Source organism: Acomys minous (genome assembly GCF_964271855.1).
Source record: "Acomys minous genome assembly, chromosome: 10".
NCBI classification, from domain to species: Eukaryota; Metazoa; Chordata; class Mammalia; order Rodentia; family Muridae; genus Acomys; species Acomys minous.
Genome location: NC_140491.1, coordinates 44832619 through 44856853, shown reverse-complemented (window position 1 = coordinate 44856853; position 24235 = coordinate 44832619). Strand labels below are relative to the sequence as shown.

Genomic DNA, 24235 nt, shown 5'->3' with positions numbered 1-24235 from the left:
TGGAGACAAAAAAAGAAAGGCAAAGAAAATCTATTTAGTGAAGAAGCTGTAACTGTAACCTCCTAAGTCCTGGGAAAGAATTGGATATCTAAGTAGAAGAGGCATTTAGAACCTGCAATGGACCTGCCAGAGAAGAAGCTCTCCACTACACTGCAGCCAAGATGCCAAAACTGCACACAGAGAGCGGGAGATTATATTAAAATCTGTAAAGAAAAATGCCAACAGATAAAGGCAAATACATCAGATCTCTCATTAGCAACCCTAAGAGCCAGGAAATATTTCAAGTGCCAAATGTAAACGGCTATCCACCCAGATTGCTATGTTCAACAAAGCTGTCTCTTAAAAATGATGGAGAAATCAGGATTGGTCAAGAGAAGCAAAGAGTAAATCAGTTCCTGACTGCCAAACCAGCTCTGCAGACAGTGCTTAAAGGAACAGCATACACTGTGGACAGCGTACATGACAGACAACAGACACAGAGGATATCACACACACACACAAGGCCAACCCGGTCTACAAAGTGAATCCAGGACAGCCAAGGCTACACAGAGAAAACCTATCTCGGACATACCCCGCACCCTCCCATAAAAAAGAATCTGGCCCTGAACTTCTTGTGTTCTGAGACTTGAGTGACACTGAATTCACGAGCACTTGACGGAGGAAATCTGAATCAGCATAGTATTTGGGCTGCGTTGTTAGTACTCAATGAGTTTAATCTGAATTATAGTGAGAACTCAAAGCAAAGAGTAGAGATGTGAATGATGTACAGCTTGTGCAGGAAAAAAAGTATAGACCTGTTTAAGGTTGAAGAGTGGGTGCATACTGACATTCATACTGTAATTATTAAAGAGAACAATCCCACAGAAAAGAAACAGTGAACTTCCCAACTGGGAAAACAGCAAAGGAGCCTTGATGGCAGGTCTCACATCTGGAGGGCTCCAGGTATAAGACTGAAAACCTAATCTAAATACTGTTGTTTAAAGAGAGTTCCTGAGAAAATAGCGCCTCTGGGGCACCAGCTTAAGACCACGCAAAGAAGTAAAACTTTCAGTGATGGAATAAGTAGCTCAATGGCCGCTGTAGCTGTGGCCCACGGGGGCCAGGCCACGCCTCAAGCTGGAAGGACAATTTGGCATGGTTCTCATGGCACTGGCTTTGGAGGTGTGCGGAATGTAGGGGTTACAGGGTCACAGAGATTTGTGGTGAGGCTTCAGGGAAAGCTGGCAAGGCCAGGTGATGTAGAGCAAGGTCAGATTCCCTGCAGAGAGGGCAGGAGAGGTCACTGTGTGGTGAAACCCAAGTTGCAATGTGTATTCCAGGATGTCAGAGATGTCAGAAACGTGGGACACTGTCAAGAGACCAAGCAGATCCAGTCCACGAGAGAGCCCATGGGTATTGCAGGAAGAGGAACGCAGATGCAGGCCCATTGGAGCCCAGATGACGTCATCATGAATGCTAGGTGTTGAGCGTGAGGCTGTATGGTTTGGTTTGGTATTTGGTCTGCTGGGTTTTGGCCTTGCTTTGCTGTGCCCTCATCCCTCCCTCTGGAATGGAAATGATTACCTTGCACCCTTGAAGAACATCATAATTTGTTTTCTGCTATGAGCAACTATTGCCCAAGTTTTATCTGTGCTCAGTATGTGTCAGTCTGTAATAGAGACAGGTGACCACATTGCTAATCTGTAGGTCTATAATCTGAGAATTTCACTTTCAGGGTTGGCCTCTGAGCCTGTGGAACTCACAGGACTTGACCCTTCCCCTGACTTCCAAGACCATTGTCTTCTTAAAGCAGACCAACTCTGGATGCAAGGCAAGACTTAGATTTTTTTTTAACCAAAGAACAGTCAGATGACTTCATTTTAACAACAGCAACAATAACAACAAAAGATGTTGAGTGAACGAGTTCTTCTTAAGTGATGAAATCGGGACTTCTTGTCCTGTGGAGAGACTCTCAAGTCTTTGAAAACATATTCTTTCCTAGCCTTGGGTCAATGAAGAACCCAAAAATAGACCATGGTCTCTGCCCAGCACAAATGTTTTCATGCTTCATCGGCAAATGTGCATCCAGAAGGAATGGGAATTGGACCTTGTTGACAGCAGATATTTTTCCAATACTTTCCTAGCAAGGCAGATGGGGTGGGTGTACATTCTGTTAAGGATTACCCATCAGGTCAAATTATAATGTCTGTGTGTGCTAGTAACACAATTCTGTGAGGCCTGAGTTCTGGGCTGGCTGAGTTGCCTATGCCAATAAATTATGGGACACGGTCAGCTTAAACACTGCAGAGCATTTTATGGGGGGAAAAAAGCTGAAATGCATTGTGCTTTTAGGTAGCAAGTTGTTGGTTCACTCAATTATAATGTCACTGAAAGTGGCTTATAGTGCAAGCAGCTTGTGCCTCTGTGCCTCGGTCAGCTTGCCTTCACCACACATCCCGCCTGTGTGAGGAGACACTCCTTATCAGTACAGACACATTGCTGTGATCTTGAAGAATTCAGGGTTTTGAAGCTTCCAAAACGACTTGAGTTCACAGAATCTGAATGGGCAAAGCTCTGCCTCCCCTCCTCCGCCTAAGAGCTTGGTAGCATGAAAGTGGAAACACATGTTTCAGGGCCAAGGGAAAGGCTGGTGTCTCATGAGGCGGAAACAAGAGCAGCTCGGGATGGCTGGTAGCTGCAGGGGCTCAGCAGGCTTCCTGTGTGGCGTGTTCACCTCACAAACACAGCTGGGGAGAGGATGGCCAGGAGCTGGAGAAATTTAACGTCTGCAACGGTCTTGTTTTTACTCTCATTCTCTTGTCTGCTGAGAAAACCATGAATATTTTAAATCAATTTCCCACTTAATACAAATCCCTCCTGACTAATACTTCTGGCTTGCGCCAGGCAGGAATGGTCTTTCTCAGCACCCAGATGGCAGCCCTGAACCATCTATAACTCTAGTACCAGGGGACCTGATGCCCTCTTCTGGCCTCTGCGGGTACTACACACACACACACACACACACACACACACACACACACACACACACACACACTCACAGGCACGCACATATACATATAAAATAATAAAAGTTTAAAAAGTACGTTGGCCACATTTGTGTGCATTTATTTCTGGGGCCTTCTCTGAGGCCTGTGTCTGTCCCTCTGCCAATGTCACACAGTCTCCCATAACTGTGGGTAGAGGTAAAGTATGGCTCCTTCCTGTGTCAGGCACCAAATTCCTCCCTCATCACTCTGACTCTGTGTCCAAGGGCCCAGATAACTGTGAGAGTCACAAATTGTGCCATGCAGAGGTTTGGAGACAGGAGAATTTGGGCTTTGCAGGGCAAAGAGTGCCGATGTTTGTTTCAAAGGTCGGCACACGTTACTGATCTTTCTGACCTACTTTCATGCTCTTGTCAGGCAGCAGGATGGGCTGATGGGAAAATACCCACTGGTTTGTGCAAGGATTCAAGCAGAGACCACACATGTCTGAAAAACTACTCAACTCATATTTATTGCAAAGGCAGACCTCCTAAGGTTGCTACTTCATCAAGGGCTAGTGTATTCACAGAATTTTAACTGGCTCTACTCTAAGGAAAACCTGCAGCAGTAAGAGAAGGCAAGGAGATTGCTGGCCAGAATCAGCTTCCTTCTCACAGTGCAGACACAGGTTTGCACATAACTTCACTCTACATTTTCCCAAATACTGAACAGTAGATAAATTAATGCCATATCAGCACCATGACTGTTGATGTGTGTGGCTGTGGCCCCCCTATGTTTGTGACCTGCAACTTGGAGTCTCTGTCTTCCACTTAAGATAAACCTGGTGGGAGGCTGGCTGAGTATGCCTGGCTCCTGGGACTGGGGATTTCTTTGAATCCACTCAGATTTTTTTTTCATTCGTTGCTTCTACTTAAATTAAGTCATCACCAACTTGCCATTGGATAACACATCACATTGGGCATGCCTGTTAGCGGCGATGTCCGTGCAGAGGCTCCTGGGGCACTAACTTATCACTATGGTCACTGGCTGCCAAACTGCTAGAGAAATGGAGACAGTGTTTTCCCAACAGTGTTGTGTTGGTCATGTGGCTGATATGTGTCTTAGGGGGATCTCATGTGATTTACAAGCATCCTGACCTCACAGGCCACCACACACATCCCTGTGTTCTGTTACTCTTGAGGCTCTGTGTATACTCTTTGGCAACTATGCAGTGTATGTGTGTGTGAGCGCATGTGTGTGTGTGTGTGTGTGTGCTGAAGACATGTGCATGTTCATGTACCGCCTTAAGTGTGGAGGTCAGAGGACAAATTGCAGAAGTTGGTTCTCTCCTACCTGAGGGTCATGGGGATTGAACTTAGGTTGCCAGGCTTGGTAGCAGGAGCCTTTATTGGCTCACATACCTTGCTGGTCCCAAGTATCACTTTTATAAAAGGTTTACAGACTAAAAAGAGAAGGTTAAAAAAAATTTTATGACCATTTTGTTTTACTTTTTTCAAATTGCTGGGATTCCTAGGAATACTCAAAGACTGTGAGCCCGTGTGACCCTTGTCTTTAGAGATCTACAGTTGTACACATTTTGTGATGGGTTATTTCCTCTCCAAAGGAAAAAACGTTGAAGTACTACTCTTCAATGCCCAGGAATTATGGCTTTGAGGGAACTGAGATGTGGTCATCACAGTGGGCTCTAATCCAGCACAACTGCTTTCTTATCGAAAGAGAAAATGGGGTTCAGAGAAACACAGATGGGGAGAATGCCAGTTAGAATCAGGCTGCCCTGAGATGCTGGGGACAAAGCCAGGCAAGCACTTTCCCCAGGGCCACGGACCTCACGTCTCCAGACTGTGAGACATCATATTTCTGATTGTGATATTTGTTACTGCATTCCAGTGAACAAATACAGGCCTTTGTCTAGCATTTGGGGGCAGTAGTTTGAAGGTCACTTGAAGCTGATGAGACAGAATCTATGGCAAAACGCGATTGGCTGATAGCACATTTCTCATCCTGAAAAATTCAAAGATTCCAGTCCTGTGACCTCCCGACTGGAGGGAATGCAGCTTTTGTAAATAAATTCCATGTGCATGGTGACACAGAATCCCTGGTTTATGTCCGGTGTCATGAATGCCAGACTAGCACATATCCAAAGAAAGGGTGTGTGTGTACCACTATTTCAACTTTGCTGCTGCTTGGGGTGCCAGAAGGGGATAAATCAGGGGCCACAGAACATTTCTTCCAGTGAAGCCATCTCAGCAGACACAGCGTGGAAGCTGAGAATGCTTCTCTCAGAAGGTTCTCAGCGTCAGCATCCATGGCTGGGTTTTACGTTTCTTGCACTCCTGATACACCCAATAGCTGTAAATCACATCTAAGCAGTTCTATTAAATTTAAAGAGCTTTTCTTGTGATGTCCATCCAAGGGAAGAAAATACCAAGATATACTTTAAAAAATATAGAAAAGCTTAAAGAAAAAAGTCTTAGTACTATTAAAACTATTCTTGACCACGGTGACCTCATCTTTGTGCAGTTTCTGGGCTTGAGCAACACAAAAGACTCTTTCAAACAGCTTGTCAGTGAGAAGTAGTTTCAAGTTTACAAAGAAAAAAAATTGCTATAAGAACGGCTATAAAATTCTCACAAATGCTGACCTTGAATTGCCCATCAGCCTTTGCCCAGCTTGGTTTAGTTTTTTGTTCTTTTCAGCCGGAGGCACTGCCTATCACTTACTGCCTAGTCATCAGCTTACTAAGCATTTACTGACTGGATCCTCTGCACAGTAGTACAGAATGTGGTGTAACTCTGCCAGCCAGGGCAGAGCCAGGACAGGAATGCAGGCAGGAAGATAATTTTGACTGGAATTTGGGAACCCAGTGGCTCCTGGAGTGTTAAATACATCTCAGGAACAGTGGTGTGCACGCTTCCCAGAGGCCTCTTGGGTCCATTCCATGATTGCACAGTTAGTAGCCCCTTTCTGACTCATGAAAGATGCATATCAGACCCAACAAAAGGTGCTCAGATATTTGCTAATTCTTCTCAGATTCCTATTTTCTGGGATTGGAAATTACTTCTTCCTGATGGACACAACTCATTTTCAGTGTTCTTCACCATTGCTTTCTCAGTCCCCAGAGTGGTGACAGAAACATGTATGAACCTTGACACTCATTTTTAGGAGTCTAGACCATATATATATATATATATATATGTATAATATATATATGTAAAAATGTCCATATAAACTCCATTTTACTTGCTTAGCTGTCCTGTGGGGAGTGCCTAAAGGGATGTGTGGCATGAGGCTATACTCTGTGCCCATAGTCCTCACTTTAGTTACAAATGAATCACCATCAACAGTGGCTCAGTGGTGGACCTTGAGATTTCTATGCCTGTGTCAGAAAGAACAGGGCAATTCAGGGTCTTCTCTTCTCATGGAAAGGCTGGGGTGGATTTAGTTGAACCCTCTAGGAGTCAAGCTCAGTTTGTTAATTACCTTGTACCCACCAGTTAGAAAACACTGCATGGCTATAGGGTAATGTTCTGGAAGCCAGCTATAATCAGAGTGTCTCTGCAGAGGCCCACTGACTGCCCCGTGGAAAGCCGAGGGTTCTAAACCATCCCCGAGATACCTCACAAGTGGGCAGAGTTAAGGGAAGAAGCTGCAAGAAATGAACAGAGACTCTTGGAATTCAAGGTCATCAAACCTGCCTTTGGCCTCAGCACAGGGGGCTTCTCTGCAAATGCAGGTGGACCATAAGCCAGGTTTTCCTTCTACAGAAAACTTCTCTACTTCCATCCTGGCTGAAGGGGACTAAGTAATTACACCTAAAGTAATTCAATGTTATGGATGAAAGCCAGGGTCCTATGGGTTAAAATAATTATTAATATTTACTATTGATTTATATAATTTTAGTAAATCAATGGTTACTCCTTAACCAGCTATATACCCAAGTAACGCACACAGAGCCTAGAGCACAGTGCTATACAATAATTGCTTCATCCAAAACCTCTAAGCTAGTATAGCTTCTTTCCATTCATATTTCCCACATTATACTTTTTACTCATATCCTAGGTCTGGCTCATTCCTTCTGGTGTTTCCTCGTCCTCTCCATGTGTATCCTCTTGTCCTTCCTGCTTTTTCTCTTCCCCTCATTGGACCAGGATGTCCCACCCTATTCTCTGTTATTGCTCAGCATTGGCTATTGGTTTTTATTGGCAATGCTCAGAACAAATGGTGACATGTTTACACAAACTTGAGAGAGGATATGCTTAGAATAAACATCACAATGCAATGTCTGGATTGAAACCAGATAGGGGGGGTACAGAAATCAGCATTTGAATGAACAAGGGTAAACTGTACACAGTTCACAGGAACACGCTGCCAACATGGGTGCTAGACAGGTGGCCTACAGAGGTGCTGTACACTGCTTGAGCAGGTCAGCAGTGCCCTGAGATAAAGTGCCCTCTTCTGGCGGACTGATCCTGCTTTAACTGTATTCACAAAAGCAAGCCAAGAGGAAATCTTGAGATCCAAGATGGCAGCGCCCATCGGACACTGTATCTGATTAGCAGGACAACCAGGGCTGCACAGTGACCTAAAGACCAAACTGAGAGCTACAAAACACCAATGCTGCTGATTCCCAGAACTAAATGCTTCAGTTGCTGTTCCTAATCAGAACAAGACAGCTCCCATGACACCTTCAAAGAGCGTCCAATCCCAATTGGCCCAGCATTTCAGACTGTCCCACGGGGGACTCTAAGCCTGGAATTTCTCAACACAATTTCTGAACCACAAATGTTATTCCTAGCTTGTTTAACCATTTTGCCCAATTTCATTTGAGTCCCTACAAAGGTATTATTTGTCCCAAATCAGATGGAAGAAACCTTAAGAGAACAATGCCCCATTTCCTTTAAAGGGGGGCGGGATCAGGTAGGTTTTTGGTTGCTTTCTTGGGAATATAGAGGGTTATTTTCAGTGGGAGTTGGTTACAAGTTATGATTGGTCTTATTTAGAGAGAAAACAAGGTTGGCATCAGGGATGTCCTTTTCTTTATCTTCCATTCTTAGGTTTGGAGATAGGGATTGAAAAGAAAGAAGGGGAATAGAGAAATATATAGAAAAGATAGAACACAAAGTAGATTAGTGAATCTACTCCTCAACTTAATGCCTCAGTTGTCACTCACAAGGTTATTTTTAATTCACTGGTATAGAATTTTGTATATAGATGCAAAATAAGTTTAATTTTAGATACAGAGGTATAGAATTAAAATGTAAGATTATTCTTCACACACATTATATATATTTCTACTCTACTATGAATTATTTTACTCATATAACTCGATTATAATACAAGGTTTACTTCCAATACTTTGAAAGTGCTATTGCAGGCTGTTTAGGATAAATAAGTTATACACGTTAATTGTTAGTTGATCAAATCATGGTCATATCAATTATTAGTCTATTTTTCTCGCAAGAATATATATCTTGGGTGCAACAGATAGATATGATTCTACAGATAGATAGGGCAAAATAGTTAGATAAGGTCTTCAAAAACCTCAGAGACATACAGAATATGGCATTTAAGAATGTTTTTTATTTTTTTCAAAATTCACCGACGATGAGACAGGGTTAACTCCTGGCAACACCCAGCCTGACTCAAAGAGGATGGTGAGCATCAAAAAACCTCCTTATGGAGATGGCTTCAAATGTGGCAAACAAGCCACTGAGTAAAATGTCCTTGTTTCTACCACAGATAGAATTCTGCCTAAAAAAGGGCAAGCTTGGATGCAGACAGAGTCGATGGCTAAACTCTGCCAAGACAGGGTAAGCAAGTCCTCAATAGTTCCTGCCTCACAAATATGTCTGTCAGATATATTGGGCCACAAGGCCAAAGAAGATGCTTCAACTTTATAGAGAGTTTTGGGTGACTGTTCAGGGAGCAAACTGTCTCTGCCAGCTTCTCATTTAGAAAGCTACTAATCTGCACTCCCAGTATACGTAGCCAATCAATTTTATTCCTTTTCAAGTCTCTCACGGGGTTTAAGATGAGATAGTTTAGTTTTACAATTAAATTGAGTTGTTTCTAGGTTAAGATCTTTTTTAGGTCTGGATAGATGTTTTAAGTTGATAATGATGAGATATGATAGATACTTATTTACATTCAGAATTTTAGATGTACCAAGATAAGAAAGATATTTTCTTCAAGGCTGTCAAATACAAATAGCCAAATCACTAAGAATGTAACATTTATATAATTCCTGATTGTGTCATGGCTCTCCTTGCTATAGGTAGTTTATGGTATATATGTGTAATAACATAAATGTATATGTAAAAAATATTTAATAATAATAAAAAATCTTATGCAGCAAAGCCCCTCCTGGCATCTTCCAATTGCCCCTGCTGACTGAGACCTGCCCTTTCTGCAGAGAAAGGGCAAGCTGAGTGGTGAGGAACCTGGGCATAACAAGAAGTAGCGTAGGGAATTTTGGCTGTAGGTGGAGGTAGCTAAGAGGCCAGGGCAAGCCAAGAATCACAGAATGAGCAATCAGCCAGGGGCGAGAAGAGGCGGTGGGCCTGGCAGCCACAGCGTTCTGTTGCCATGAGTCACTTACACACAAAGGACAATACAATTTGCAGATGGTTAGTGATAGCTCCAGGCAGCCTATCCTGCTACTTTGGAGAGATACCAATCTTAATTATTATTGGTTAAGATGAAGAAACAACTGCCCTGCAGTTAGGAAAAATCAAATGTGTCCTTTCCTTGGCTTTCATCACACAAAGAGGAGTCTGTTCCACAAAAACCCAGTTGGGCTTGGCCTGTTCAGGTACCCACTGCCTCCCAGCTCTTTCCCAGCAGGACAGCTAACTTGTGCTGTGGAACCTGGGTGCCACAGGCATTGGCAGATCACACTGCGGTGGCTTTTGTGTAATACGTTTTTTGATAAATGAATGTCTCATAAAGTGACTGCTCAGAAAACAATTGCATTTTTTTCCCAGGGGGAGGAAAGTAAAATCGGGGATTGCTCTAGTGCCGAGCACTTCACGTCACACAAGAACAGCCTGTCCTTGGGGGCACAGATTACAAGTATGAGCCTTCGGAGTCAGCGCACGAACACTGTGGAGTGTTAGGAAATCAGCATGGATACTGAGGCACAGCAAGGAGGGAAGGGCTCACACGGGCCCACATGATGCATATGGAAACTTACCCAGACACTCTTGCAATTCTGACCCTAAGATGTCCGTAAGCGTTCTTACAGGGGGCCCTGGGAGGAGGCTTATGCCTTAGAAATGTACCAGTGGGAGCTGGAGAGATGCCTCTGGCTACAGTCCTTGCCTTAACTGTATTCACAAAAGCAAGCCAGGCACACTTGAGGGCCCCAGCTTGAAGCTCAGAACCATTTCAAAATGATTTTGTGGCATTTTTGATTGAACAAGTTTTTGGGTTTCCTTAATCTTAGTGAAAAGTCCTCTGATGCATCTGAAAGATCTCTGTGTATACAGACCATTAGGATGTAGCCCCAGTTTTGGTGGAAACATCTGTATAGATCTAAATCTTTATCCCCTCTCTGCCTTATGTACAGCTTTGTTTCTCAGATTTCTCGGTCCATTATTATTCCTAAAATATATTTTAACTGTTTTTTTAAAGCATGTACTTTTTAAAAAAAGATGTATTTATTTATTATGTATATAATGTTCTGCCTGAATACACAACTGCACACCAGAAGAGGGCACCAGATCTCATGATAGATCGTTGTGAGCCACCACGTGGTTCTGGGAATTGAACTCAGGACCTTTGGAAGAGTTTAACTGTTTTAAAATTAGTTTTGCTGAGTTTCCTCAGACCCGTATCATTTGTTCCTTTTCTTGCAAATCTTTTGTTCTTATTCTTCTCTTCACTGTGTATAGAAATGCATTTTTCCATAACTCTGAATAATAGTAATTTCTTTCTCACTTTTATCAACTTATTCTTTTTTTATTTTATCTTTGTGCTCTTTCTTCTTAGCTTTGTGCTCCTCCTTCAAAGAAAGTTTTTCCCCCACTGAATTATTTTTCATGTCGGAACACCTTGCTTGCAACTGTCACCCTTTTGTGGCCATTGGTTTATAAGTATGCTCCTTTGCCTTCTCCTTTGATTGGCACCTCCAGAAGTGTGAATCTGGAGACCCATGCCTGCTCTTGCATACGGCAGCACTCCCTTCTTTCTCTGTCCTAATCCATAGTGCATTCAGAAAGCTTTATAGCATCACCAGTCACACTCTGTGCCAACAGGCATCCCTCATCTCCGGGAGGATCCACTTTCCATTTCTATTAGTCTGTTTATTGATTACAGTTACAGCAGTAAAGGAGGAGGGCAGATCTATGGCATCCCTGGAGACTTGAAGTCTTGCCATGCATTTTTAAATAATTTAAGCAATTCTGGACAGAGCACATCTTTCCACCAATATCATTCTTAGAGGGTTTTTATACAAATCCACCTCATGATTTCAACCCAATTTTAGAATATAAAAATAGCTGTGTAGGCTGGAGAGATGGCTCAGTGCTTAAGCACACTGATTGTTCTTCCTGAGGAACTAGGTTCAGTTCACAGCAACTACATGGCTGCTCACAATTTTCTCTAACTCCAGTTCCAGGAGCCCACTAACTTCTTCTGGCCTCCATGAACATCAGATATGCAAGTGGTTCTCAGACATACATGCAGGCAAAACATTCATACATATAAAATAAAAGTAAAAGGGCTAGAGGGATGGATCAGAGGTTAAAAGCACTGGCCGCTCTGCCAAAGGTCATGAGTTCAATTCCCAGCAACCACATGTTGGCTCACAACCATCTATAACGAGATTCGGATACATAGTAAATAAATAAATCTTTTAAAAAAGTAAAGATAAAAGATAGCTATGTAGAATAAAAAAAATAATAATTTGCACAATCTTACCCCAATAGCTTAGTCCTCTGAAATACCAACTAAAGGACTATCCATGTCCCTTGATGCCATGGTCCTCCTCCATTGTTTTTCTAGGATAGAAAGTTCCACGCTGTCAGACAAACTGTCGATCTTCAGTAGAAGTTCATCCAGGAGACTTGAAAACTCATCCAGGTAATAATTCTGAAGGCAAGACAATTAGATCAGTAAATGCATACGCAAATGTGGTTATTTTTCTTTTCCTCTCATTATCTGAACCATGTAGTGATGTTGACTTTAGAAAGATTTCGCTATGTTATACAACATCCTTGACTCAGAAGTTACAAGACCTGGGTGCTGGGCCTGTTTCTCTCTGTCTGTCTTGGTTCCTTCATTGATGGTGTGCAAGTACTGTTCCATTCATAAGTGTTAACAGTTAACGGCGCTTTGACAAAGAACCACTGAATGAATCTGAAGGCAGTGACGGGCACATGACGGGCAGTAAACCCTATCCAAACACACAGTGCCATGACCGCTCCCGACAGGCTTCAGGGCCACACCGAATGCTATGTAAACACCAGTCATGGATGACAGCTGAGAATTCGCTGTGAAAATACCTAGGGTTGACTTGTTTGCATTAGCGTCTGGACTGCCCAACCAAAGCGCCAAGGGCTCCATGGTTTGGGTGGAAGTCTGGGTGGAACTGACAGCGAGTGTTAAAAGCCAGCAACTAGCTCAAGGTAAAAACTGGAGGCTCTACCCTTTCAACAAACACTCCAGGGTGCTTATAGGGATGTAGTGAGCAAGTGGAGGAGACTGCCAACCCGGTGAGTTCTCTAGCATTTCAAGGAAGACTGTGAATTCCACCAGGGCTGCGAACTGATTTTGAGTTCTCAGCAGTGATAGTTGCATTAGCACCTTCACGGTGCTCTCAGCAGAAGGCAAGGTTGTACGGTCGACATCAACCTGAGTCTGCCACTGCTCACTGCTCCAAGGTCCCACAGCTTACATGGTCCATAGCCACCTCGGCCTCTTCCAGACTTGTTGTTTCCTGCCCTAGAAGGGTGAGGACTTTATGCCATGTGTAAACAGCAACATCTTGAAGTGTCACAAGAGATTTTCTGTGAAAAGACTTTCTTTTACGGAAAAAAGTCAAGAAGGAAGCTCTCATCTGGAGGGAGGGGGAGAAGAAAACCAGACAAATTCTGTGTTAGCAAGCTATGAAATGACTTTGGTAATTTGATAAACGATGAAGTGGACATTATATCTGATGCTGTTGCTTAGTGACATTTCGGTAATCGCTTAGTGAAACAAAATTAGAAGAATGACACTCAGGTGGAAGTACAGATTGGGCTCAGTGGTGAAAAATCAATCTTACCCTGAAGCATGCTATTATTATCTCACAGGGTGTTTCTGTGCAGGACACACAGTCTCAGCTGGAGTGTGGGCCTTTGGGCCTGGGAAATGGGAAGGGGCCAGAGACCTGGCAGGCTACTGTGTCCTCACGTGTGTTAATAAGATGAGCCAAACTGTGCCCTGGGTATGAGCCTGGAGGTTAGGTGGTTCTTCACAACGGCCTGAGGCTTTTTAGTTCACAGCCAATTTCTTTTGAAAAACAGCCCAAACAAGCAAAATGTTTGTCACTTGGAGTCTATCTGCTTTGTGTGCCCTGCAGAACGTCATGTGGTATTGTCCATTGACATGAAAAAGCTGTGCTGATAGGCCCCAGGAGGCAACACTTAGGAAATGACTCACTGCTGCTCCTCCACAGCATCTGGACAGGTCAGTACCCCTCCCCAAAGCCCCCTCCCTCTCTCTATCACCCGGCTCTGCTATAGCCTGTGTGTGTGGGTGTGGGTGTCCTATAGTGTGAGAGATGTCTCTTATATGGAAACACGTTGAAACATCTTTCAAAATGTTCTTCTGTGTCATTGTCTCTTATGGTCATAACTTTGCTCAGGATCATCGCTTGTATCTCTTAAGCCCTTGGCAGAACCGCATGGGACACTAAGAGCTGGGGTCATAGGCAGTTGGCAGATGGACACAGGTATCTGCAGGTCTGAGAGGTGACTTTAAACCTGAGAACTCATGTTAAACAACAAAACAAGTTGGGTGTGGTGGTGTAGATCTTTGATCCCAGCATTTGGGAGGCACTGGCAGTTGGATATCTGAGTTCGAGGCCAGCCTGGTCTGCAGAGTGAGTTCCAGGACAGCCAAGGCTACACAGAGAAACCCTGTCTCAAAAACTCCAAGCCAAATCAAACCAAAATTGGGTGTGGTGACACAGGGTTGTGATGCCAGTGCCTAGAAGCAAAAGACATGGGACTTCCAAGATCTTACTGGCTAATCGGTATAGCTTACTTCGTGAGTTCCAGGCCAATAAGAAGCCTTATCATAAGAGAAAAAGACAGTGTCTGAGGAATGACACTCAAGGCTGTCCTCTGGCCTCCACACACGCACACAAGTACTCTCTCTCTCTCTCTCTCTCTCTCTCTCTCTCTCTCTCCAATCTGTATTTCTCATCCTATATTAAAAATAGATGGATGGAAAAAGAATAAATGAGTGTGCTAGCGAAGGTACTGATGGTGAGCAGGTGGATGATGGGCAGCGAAACAATGATAGAGGTCGTCAGGATGGAGGAAGAAATAAAAGATGGATGGACAAAGGGAGCTCAGTAAGCAGGGACTATGGACCATAGAAAGGAGCTAAGCGCTCCAGCCTGATTGTGTCAGGATGTGAGCACACACAGCCACTTCTAGTTTAGCCATCTGTTAACGAGAACATGGGCAGAACTTTATTTTTATATTTATTTTTTTTAGGTTTATGATAAGCTTCAAAGCACAATAACTGGGCAGGTATCAACACTCTAAGCTATTTTGCTATTTTCCAGCTATGCACCAGAAGTTACTTGCCATAATTGATCCTTCCTAGCCTGTTTCCCTGTTCCATCAGGCCAGCCTGCGTGGCCATGTACTTATGGTCCATACTTCCCAAGGCCGGAACTTTAAGGGCTAAAGAATTTGAAGTCACTGAGAAAGCATGAACCAATTCGTTTCACTAGCATTGAGCCTCGCTACGTGCCAGGAACCATCCTAGGATGGGAGAGTTCTTGGTATACCTGCTTGGAATGTGGCTGGAATGAAAAGGAAGGCAGAAAGGACTAGCTAGGACCATGACAGGGCGAGGCATGCTTCCGAGTGTAAGGGGGGAACCGGCTGGCTAGGGAAGTACATCACTGAGCACCAGCTTGTAAAAACGAGTAGGGCATACAGAGGAGGGCATCAGTGGAAGTGACTGAGATCAAGTTGAGGATGAGAAGAGATGTGAGTCAGTGGGTGAGGGGCCACGAATGGCTGTGTCCTGAGTAGCTGTGGTCTTGCTAGGCTGTTCTCAGTAAAGAGAGAGCCCCCTGCCGAGGGCAGATCAGGGAGATATGGGTGTGTGTGTGTGTGTGTGTGTGTGTGTGTGTGTGTCCTATTTCTATGAGTTCTGGCCAGAGCAGCCTGGACCTGTTTGCTTATACAGTCAGAGAGCATTTCGTCCTGATAGCAGATGAGACCTTTACAAACGTTGACTTCAAAGTCTAGGATGCATCAATGCATCTCCGTACCGTTCCAAAACACAGAGCTGCCAGTATGAGAAGGAGGGCCCCATAATAACAAGCTGCAGCTCGATGGTCAGACTCCAGATGATTATGCAATGAGTCCTTTCGACGGCTTCCCAGAAACGGAAGCCGCAGCCCAGGAAATGCATCTGCAGAGGTGCCAGGTGACAGTGTCCAGGTGAAGAGCAGGAACCAGCGCAAGTGACAATGAGCAGCCAGCAACAGGGCCCCCACCAGCTGCAGGGGAAAAACCCACATCACTGACCCGTCAACTCTCTTTAGGGAAGATGGCTACTTGGGGACTTCTAAATGATTTTAAGTTGTAAAAAGCTCGGAGAAAGGGATTTTATGTGCAGCTCAGGCTTTCCTGGTTTAGGATCTCATTCTAAGGAGGCCAACCTCCATCAGGGCTGCCCCTGCCAGGTCTCTTTCTGTGTTTCTACCTGTATCTACATCTTCCAAGCTACCCAGCAGCTCTGAAAAGCAGCCTGAGCTCCCTTCTCTCTTGTCAAGAGCTCCTATATGCCCATACCCCTGTCCTCCCTCCACTGAAGCTTGGGAGACTTCCTGATGGCCAGCACATATGCATGAGCCATGTGGGCCTGTGATGGACAATTGACTGTATTGATTTGATACCAGTGACTTGGCCCTTCAGTCTTTGGCCATGAGCACCTTGCCTGTACACTGGACTTCTCCTATATGGGGCTACTCTGGTGATGCTCTCTCACCTCTATGTATTTAGCCATGTGGGCCTGTGATGGACAACTGGCTGTAATGAGGCTCATTTGATATCAGTGACCTGGCCCTTCAGTCTTTGGCCATGAGCACCTTCCCTGTACACTGGACTTCTCCTATGTGGGGCTACTATGGTGATGCTCTCCCACCTCTATGTGTTTAGCACCCAGCAAGGGCTATGTAAAGATAACAACTTAAGAAGAATCAGGAAAGGCTACTTAGAGGCAAACTGGTTCTGGCTAAGCTTATGGCCTGGAGACTTGGCTTGGGTCTGAATTGTGGTGTCAGGGACCCACTTTGTTTGACACTTTCTACTAAATCAGCTTCGTGGGTGACACATAGTCTCAGATGAATGGCACACCATCATCTTGCTAGCTAGCACTGGCCTCCATTTGTTTCCATGGCTCTGCACTCAGAGTTCCTTGCCTTGTGTCTGGCACACATCGAATACCCTCGACTCTGAAGTGGTTTGGCATACATCTCCGTGGACTGGGGAGGAAGAAAACACAGTCTAGGCTAGGCATGGTAGAACATGGCTTCCATCTCAGTGCTGTCAACTGCAGACAGGAACATCAGGAATTCAAGGCTATCCTTGGCTATTTAGTGAGTTGAATAACAGGTTAGGCTACGTACGCATGTGTCTTGAAAAGCAATAAAAAGGATGGCAACTTTGGCCAGTGAGTAAAGGCGCTTGCTGTCCCTAAAAATGTCAGTGCCACTGACAGTGTCATAAATGGCAATGTGGGTTCAGCTCAAGCTAGACTCTGATTGGTAAACAGGAGGATTGCTAGTAGGTGGTCCCCTACAGCCAACTACCCATGGCAATGGGGCATCTAGGTCTCTATTAACATATACTGAAAACAGATCAGAATCCTCATGCTAGCTCCCCACCTCTTCTATCCCACACACCCCAGCCCCAACTCTAACTTTCAGGCTGTTCCCTCTTACATGCTCCCTCCCATTGATTCCCCCTAAAACTGCCAAGACTCCCCCCATCTTTTCTGTTCTCTCGAACCCCTAAGGCATAGCCTTGGCAGCTTTGATTTTCTTCCAAGTAAATCCTTCCTCCCACCCACAGAATGGTCTAATTTGGTTTCACTGTATCCTTGCTTACACTGCCAAGCCCAGTGATCTCATTTTGAGCCCTGGAACCCATGTGATGGGAGAACAGAATGAGTTGTCTTCTGACCTCTATGCACATACCTTCTCCCATGAATAAAAAAGGGAAAAAAAGTAAACAAAATTGTAAACGTCAAAAGCAAAGCAGGCAAGCAAACAGCAACAACAACAACAAAAATACAAGCTGTCAGTCTCAGTAAATCAAGATGAGGGGCCTGACTGGCCCCCAGCTTCCCACAACGTATCCACCCTGGACAGTCAAATGCTGCTACTTAAGTTAGTCATCATTCATTGTATCTTGGGCTTTTCTTAATACACAAGCACTTTTATACAATGCTAAATGGTGTTAGTAACTGTTTATTGCTAGACAAAGTCCATATAGATGTATATAATTTCTAAGGCAAGCAGATGTCCTCTGTACACATCAGTCATGTGTTTCCTGGTAGATTTATTAACTGGCCTGTGGTGACATCTATTGAGTTGGGTAGGAGCAGCCTGGGTTTAAATGAAGCAGTCTGAGGTCCACTTTTTCTGCTTTCATTCGCTGATTCGCTGACTCATTCCTCTAAGCACAGGCCTAGCAAGGTCTGGAGTTCATATTCTGTTTCTGTAGAACAGGAGACTCATACTTGACTTGTGTATGAGCTCTGGGCCCTGAGGACCAGGACCACAGCTTCCTTACAGGAGCCAACTGGCCAAGTGGTTCTCTCAGATTTGATGGCGATGCTGCCTTCTGCAGAGGTAGGAACCTGTGCTGCAGTAGGCCTGCAGGGCTAGAGCCAGCTCTTCCCAACTGGGACCTACCTGTCCCCAAAGGACCCCCATCCAGGAACCTCATAGGGCCCTAAGCTGCAATCTGTGCCTGATTTGGGCTGTCACTCTCCAGTCAAACTTTTGGCCCATCTCTGGATGGAGACTTGCCTTGTACAGTGTACAGGGATGAGGCATTCCCAAGCTCTCATGTGAACAGGTGAGCACCATATGACCATAGCGTCCCTTTTGTCCCAATTGGGGTTTACTTCTGTGTTCTACTGATGTTTCCTCAAGTGAGGCATGCTAGACAAAATGGGTTCTAGCATGCAAGTGGAGAAGTCTCCCTGTGTAGGACTCAGGTGACACATGGATGTAGAAGTAGCATGTGGCTATCAAAGCGCCTGAAAATGACAGTCCCGAGAAAAGTCTCATCTCTCACGGCCCCTTGCTCCTTCCTGTGAGAAAACCACCATTCCTGCCTGCAGCCCCTTGTGATCATGGAGCATGTTCACATATTTGAGGCTCTCCACACCATCCTCGACATTTCAAGAGAGAGCGGTCAGTGGTGCTAACCACAGGACGTAACCATGATATGCTGTGGGGAAGCAAGACACAAAGCCAGTGTTTAATAGGCCATGGCTATTGCTGTCACAAATGTAATTTATGATACTAATATCCCTTATCTAAGCCCGACTGTAATGAGTTAGGTGGCTAGAATTCTCGATGGCATGTCACCGTGTGAGCAGTTTGCTATTCCCTAGCTGACCGGAGCAACCCGATGTATTGGTTGACCGAGAAAGACACTGGAGAAAGGGAGAGAATTCTTACCGCTGGTGCCAAGACTCGGAGGAGAGAGGAACGTGTCACTACTGAGAAGGGTGCCGTGGTGCTTAGGAAGCCAAGGAGATGAGCACATTTCAACATCCAGAGGAACAGGAGGAGTCCCTGGAGCCAGCGTGCCCTCTAAAGGAAGAACACAGCAGGTCAGTGTGTCCTGCCAATGATGGTAAGGAGGTGCAGACACAGGCACCAACCTGTGGGCTATGCTGAAACACATATTCATTTAAAGAGTTCTTTAGACCACAGGTCTCCCAGGGACACCAAGTGCCAGTGTCTACAGAGGAGAGCAACTCAGAAGCAGGACTCAGGACACATTATAAGACATCTTCAGGAGGGCCAGGCTGGTAGAGACAGGCAGAGCAGGTCTGGTTGTTTCCCTTCTGAGGCACAGTCCACTGTGCCGTAAGGAAACAGACATGGCAGCAGTGGTAGGGTGCACATCCCTCTTCCTGTCACATCTTACCAGTGCCAGGTACCTGCCCGAGGCTTGCTGGGAAAATGCTTTCAGTACACAGCCTGATCTACTGTCCCCAAGAGGAAGAAAGAAATGAATGCCTCATGCTGGGTGTGGTGGCGCATGTCTTTAATCTCAGCACTCAGGAGGCAGAGGTAGGCGGGTTGCTGTGAGTTCGAGGCTAGCCTGGTCTACAAAGCAGTCCAGGACAGCCTGACAGCCTGTCTTGAAAAGAAAAAAAGAAAAAAAAGAAAAGGAAAGAAAAGAAAAGAAATGAAATGAATGCCTCGTGTTAGAACTCCACATGTGAGTAAAGGATCAAGGTTTCCATTTGTTTGGGAAGAGGTCAACAACCACCTCTGACCCCCGAAGTCCCAGGGAAGTTGGGAGAGGCTGGTACACCTGTGGTCCCTTGGAATCCTTAAGACACAGCTGAGCTTGGGAAAAACCAGGGATGACTGACACCATAGCCAGTACTGGAGAGGAGAGATACAGTATGAGGCATGGGTACAACTGCGTGTTTTCTGCTATCTTCAATTTAACAGGTGAAAATAAGCAAGGAGCTTTATTTTGCATTTTTAGACCAACGTCTGTAAAATAATGTGTGCATTCAGCACAAGTGGAGATGCCTGTGTATTAAATTTATGAAATCCAACAAGTATCTTATATTTGTAGCACATCTCAATCTGAGCTGACCACACTTCCTTCTCTATAAATGACACTGGATAGCACAGCTACGACCTCCCTAGGGACCCCTTTTCTTGTCTATATCTGATTGGTAGGACACCAGAAAGCCTTCTTAAGTGCTTTCATTATATTTATTTACAGGATACATATCATATGCCAGGAGGGGTATGCACGCATACCTTTCCCCTCTCTCTCATCCTAGAAAACCCTTTACGTTTTGTAACATTTAAAACTTGATAAAGCTCGGCTGATTTGTAGGGTTAAAGAAGAGCTGAGGCAGGGACTGGAGAGATGGCTCAGTGGTTAAGAGCACTGACTGTTCTTCCAGAGGTCCTGAGTCCAATTCCCAGCAAACGTGTTGGCTCACAACCATCTATACCCTCTAATGCTCTCTTCTGGTATGCAGGTGTACAGGCAGACAGAGCACTTATATATGTATACATATATACATATACATATATATTATTGTAAAAAAGAAGAGCTGAGGCTGAGGACATAGGCTGTGACTTCAAGCACATCTGGATTCAGACAGTGACGGGATGTTCTGAAGACCTCCTGTAGATCACAGCTCACTTCTCAGGTACCTGGGTACAAGACCAGAGGCCATTTCCACTGTTGTTTCTCAGTGGGCTGTGCTGTTCACCCTCTCGGAGAGTGGGAGGCGTCATTTGTGGTGTGGGTGGGACACCATTACCTGTTTCACTAGATAGTATGTTACTTGATGGATAGATAGACGCTTGGCATACCTGAGGGCCCTTCAAGACAGTAAGACACAGCTATGCCTGGGAAAAATGGAGATAAGTGACATTGTAGCCAGCACTGGCTACGTGAAATACAGCGTGAGCTCTGGGCAGAACTGTAAGCTTTCTGGTAGATGCAGCTTAACAGGTAAAAATAAGCACGGAAATTTACTTTATGTTTTATCTAGACCGACATATGTAAAATAATATGTATATTCAGCATAAATTAGAAATTTGCATACCGAACTTATAAACTCCTTTACAGTTTGTCAAACTCATGGAGAGCTAGAGGTACTCAGCTTTGACCAGCTTGAGCTGTATACCCCAGGCACTGGGTAATGAAAATGAATCATTTTCTAGTGATGGGACAAATGGTGCAGGGCCAGAGAGCTGATGTGAGTGTGGGGCAGGCTGAAGCGTTACCAGGTCAGCTCTTGCTCAAGAGCTAAGTGAAAGCCCAGACATTGGCACCAGGCTGTGGTAGAATCCCCAGGGAAGGAAGATTCGTTCCAGGCAAGGTTTTGGCAGCAGCAAACATGATCAGAAAGATAGCACACTGTGAGGAAAGAAGGCTGTGAAAGGTGAGGCCATTTCAGAGGCCTGGTGCTCACTGAGAGTGTTCTCACAGATTCCTGTTTCCCCTCACTACCCTCCTAGAAGATCTGCTCTGCTCACCCCAGTGAGAAGAGCATCCTACAAAGTGTTTCAGGAAAACCAGCCCAGTGGGATTCCAAGACAGGCAAGGATACTCTGGGCTATGACGGCCTTAGAATCCTGGCTAATGCATAGCTGTGGTTGCAGGGTAACTGAGCAGACAGTAAGTTAGCTGAGCCCCCACCACCTGGCAGAAAAAGATGCAGATGAATATAAACATACAAGAAAGGTAGATCAGAAAGCCTACCAGTGACGGGGCAGGGCAGCCAAGAGTGAACTAAGGAGTCAGCGTCTGGCTCCATGTTGGTGTTAGGGAACAGTAGTGAGCAAGCTAATGTCCTTCCTAAAGCATATGGCCTCTTGGCATATAACTGGCAACCAAGTAATTTGTACCACACACATCTCAGGAAATGCAAAGTACTTGTAAGAAGGTCCTAGGGTGGCTGCAACCTACCCAGATCCTCTTTAACTGTGCCTATTTCTCAGAATAGTCTAGGCTGAGAACAAAACATCCCAAGAAGGGCATATGGAACAGCCTGAGCTCTGTTCCTGTCTGTCCTAAAATAGAAAGTCTCACAATGCCTTAGCTTAGTTCCTCCTGGATTCCCCAGCCTGTGGAAGCCCAGGTGGCTCTCCAGGTTCTCCCAGCTGTGAATAATGTCTTTCCACGTCTAGATTCCACCTGCTTGGGGAAGCTTTGCTGAGCCTTGGGAGATGGGCTCACTCTGACTCACAGCCTTCCGTTGCCCTGGCTTCCTGCCCATGTAGGTGAAAAAAAGAGATGATTTTCCTGACTTTTGTGATTGGCACACTAGATTCCTACAAGTGTAGAAGTTACAATTCAAGATGAATTAAGTGTCTGGAATCTTCCTTATCCAGGTGCTTAGCATGGGGATGGCCTGTGCTGCCTTCCATGTAGTGAGTCCCTGCTGGGATCAGCAGTGTGCACAAGGAATGTGTTTCACAGTACCATGTATGTGATGCATAGGAAGCGGAGGGGGCTGGTTCCATAAGGGAGTGCCAGCGGCTCGTGATGGGAAGATGATGTCTACCTGGCTTGTGCCTGGCCTCAGGACTTCTGAACGCCAATGGAGCTCAACACTAATGGATAGGGAGCATAGGTTTAGGGCTTCCCTCACACAAGGGCTCTCGCCGTAGGCCGGGAGGGCCCAGAACTGACTCATAAAGTCACAGTTCTGGTAACAACTGCAAAAGGGAAGATGATTTGCATTCCTGTCCTCCAGGAAGAAGCCCAGATCGTCCTCTGCTTCAGGTCCTCAAAGCACATCCTCCCATCTCCCCTGCTCCCCACTCCAAGACTGATGAGTCTCTGGTGCTTCTACAGCTGGGCCACTCTGGCTACAGAAAGGTCCTTCCACTTGCTGGGCCTCAGTTTCCCCAGCTGTATCAGCCGCCTCTGGAACACTCTGTGTTCCTGCTCTAAGGTTTACCTTGAGTATGGATGGTGAGAAGGCAGAGGAGAGGATGGGCGGGAGTTGATATCACCTCTGAGGAGACAGTGAAAACAGTGGTACCACTTATCCAGAAAAGGAAGGCTGGAGCTGTGCTGGTGGAAGACCACCAGGCTTGGGCCCTCTAAGCCTCCCCATATACAGCCGAAAAGAGAGCTGGGGCCTAGGGCGCATCACAAGAGGAGGTAGAGGGAAGTTAAAGAGAAGAGGTGGAGCTGGGAGCATTGTAGTTAGAGGGGAACTAGTCCCTCCCTCTTTTCTGGTTGTTGTGGTAGCATCTTGTCTAGGGGGTGAGGTACTCTGTCTAGGTGGAGGATAGCTCTAGGGCATCAACAGCTCTCGAGGTATGTAGAAAAGAAACTTAGAGAATCTGTGGGACAGAGATACAGGGACGTAGAGGTGGTATTTTTTCCTTTCCATGACCCTCAAGTCTTTCCCTGAGCCTCAGGGTCCTCACATTAAAAATACCTGCATCTAAGACCACCACCACGTGGAGACAGAAGACCAGCATGAGTATCTACGTAGGTTAGTGCTAGCCTCCTTACTATGTTGACTGACACCTGCTTTGCCCTGCTGCTGCAAGTCCATTGGCATCCCTGGCTATTGAGCTCTGTCCCACATAGCATGTGTGCATGCCAAGCTATAGTGGGCATGTGTGACATTCTCCAAAACCTTTACTTCTCTGAGTGCCACCAGATGTAAGCTCATGGCATGGTCATTGAACAGAACAAACTCATCATTCTGAACCTTCATTCTAGTCCTCATGTGACAGATGCTGTTGAGCAGCATCACTGGTGGCCTCTCTCTGGGTAGCCTTCAGCCCCCCTATCGTACCTGATTCCATGACACCATCGGGCTGACGTCCACAAATATCCGATACAGCCCCTTGTGTAACTGGTCAATGACATTCTCGGCAAGGGTAGTGAGGTGACCAGAGGCTGCACAGTAGGCCAGGGCTACGCCAAAAGTAGAAAGCTGCAACACAGGGAAGAAAGGTTCCTCATTGAGCAGAGGGAGGACTCAGCTGGCACCCCAGACACTCTGGTGACAAGCTGCCTGTCAAACATTAGGTCGGTGGCTGAGGAGATGACTCACTTGGTAAAGGGTAAAGCAGAAGGCAGAGTTCAAGCTCCAGAACTTTGTAAAAATGCTGGTCATGGTAGCACATGCCTATAATCCCCGTGTCAGGGAACTAGAGGCAGGTGGATTTCTGGGGCTCACCAGCCAGCTAGCCTGGTCTAATGGGTGATTTCTAGGCCAACAGGAGATGCTGTCTTAAAAACAAAGATGGATGGTATTTGAGAAAC

The 24235-nt window shown here is 45.4% G+C and overlaps 1 protein-coding gene across 1 annotated transcript in view; it reads right to left on the bottom strand.

The window, feature by feature from the left end:
- Window positions 1-1741: 1741 nt before the first annotated feature.
- Window positions 1742-24235, bottom strand: part of PKD1L1 (polycystin 1 like 1, transient receptor potential channel interacting) — a 129827-nt gene continuing 107333 nt past the window's right edge. The window contains exons 49-54 of the mRNA XM_084800090.1: window positions 23763-23903; window positions 18910-19044; window positions 15481-15711; window positions 12880-13041; window positions 11904-12074; window positions 1742-2803 (exon numbers count right to left, since the gene is read on the bottom strand). Of these exons, the coding sequence (XP_084656216.1) occupies window positions 11913-12074; window positions 12880-13041; window positions 15481-15711; window positions 18910-19044; window positions 23763-23903 (831 nt within the window). The 3' untranslated portion in view covers window positions 1742-2803; window positions 11904-11912. The remainder of the gene's footprint in view (window positions 2804-11903; window positions 12075-12879; window positions 13042-15480; window positions 15712-18909; window positions 19045-23762; window positions 23904-24235) is intronic.